This window comes from Ailuropoda melanoleuca, unplaced genomic scaffold (genome assembly GCF_002007445.2).
Source record: "Ailuropoda melanoleuca isolate Jingjing unplaced genomic scaffold, ASM200744v2 unplaced-scaffold62122, whole genome shotgun sequence".
Lineage (NCBI taxonomy): Eukaryota > Metazoa > Chordata > Mammalia > Carnivora > Ursidae > Ailuropoda > Ailuropoda melanoleuca.
The window spans coordinates 1-988 of NW_023236196.1; the positions used below are offsets into that span (position 1 = coordinate 1).

The 988-nt window shown below is 51.0% G+C and overlaps 1 gene segment (V, D, J or C); it reads right to left on the bottom strand.

Annotated features, from left to right (window-relative positions):
• Positions 1-225: 225 nt before the first annotated feature.
• Positions 226-799, bottom strand: LOC117800014 (the record flags this gene model as incomplete). The annotated part of the segment is given in 2 exon segments: positions 226-539; positions 643-799. Coding segments are annotated over 2 exon segments (360 nt in total), but the record flags the coding sequence as incomplete, so codon positions are not given.
• Between the last annotated feature and the right edge of the window lie 189 nt (positions 800-988).

The following is a 988-nucleotide window of genomic DNA, read 5'->3' on the forward strand; positions in this document are numbered from 1 at the left end:
GAGTGAAGACGTAAGCACAGGATCATGTGTGCAGAGAGGGTCCCTGGGGGAAACTGCTCTATGGAGAGGAAACCCCAGACCCTGATAGGAAACCTGCCCACAACCTCCATCTGCAGCTGCTCCTGGGGCTTAAGGACAGAAAAGTTGACTAGTGTGCACCCCTGCTGGTCCAGATCCCCTTCTACAGTGAGATTTGTGTCTGGGATCACACTGATGTCCCCTCACTGTGTCACTTGCACAGTAATACACGGCCGTGTCATCAGCTCTTCTCAGGCTGTTCATCTGCAGGTAGAACGTGTTCTTGCTGTTGTCTCTGGAGATGGTGAATCGGCCCTTCATGGAGTCTGTGTAGTATGTGCTACCACCACTATAGCTAATGTATGCGACCCACTGCAGCCCCTTCCCTGGAGCCTGGCGGACCCCGCTCATGCCATAGCTACTGAAGCTGAATCCAGAGGCTGTACAGGATAGTCTCAGGGACCCCCAAGGCTTCACCAGGTCTCCCCCAGACTCCACCAGCTGCACCTCACACTGGACACCTGCAGACACAAGACATCCTGGTCAGGAAACTGTCACACACCCACTGCTTGTCTCCCTCAGATCCACTCACATACTCCATGACTCTTGTTCACCATGAGTTACCTTTTAAAAGAGCAACAAGGAAAACCCAGCCGAGCACAGACTCCATGGTGAGTTCTCTGTGTTCAGTCCTGATACTGATTGGAACACCTGGAAACCCTGGGGCTGGGGCTCCTCTCCCAGCTGCAGAGTCAGGGTTGGGCTGTTTTAATCAGCAGAGGGAGGGCCCTATTTGCATGTCCTCTGACTATATATTNCTGACCTTATATTCAGCTTGGGATCGATGCTGACATGGAGGCCAGTAACCAGAGCAAATTGTTTTGCTGGTGTTGACCACTTTTTTTTTAAATTTGACTTTTCATTTTGTAAGTTTCCCATGTATATACGTGGCTTCCTTGTGCATCTTCAT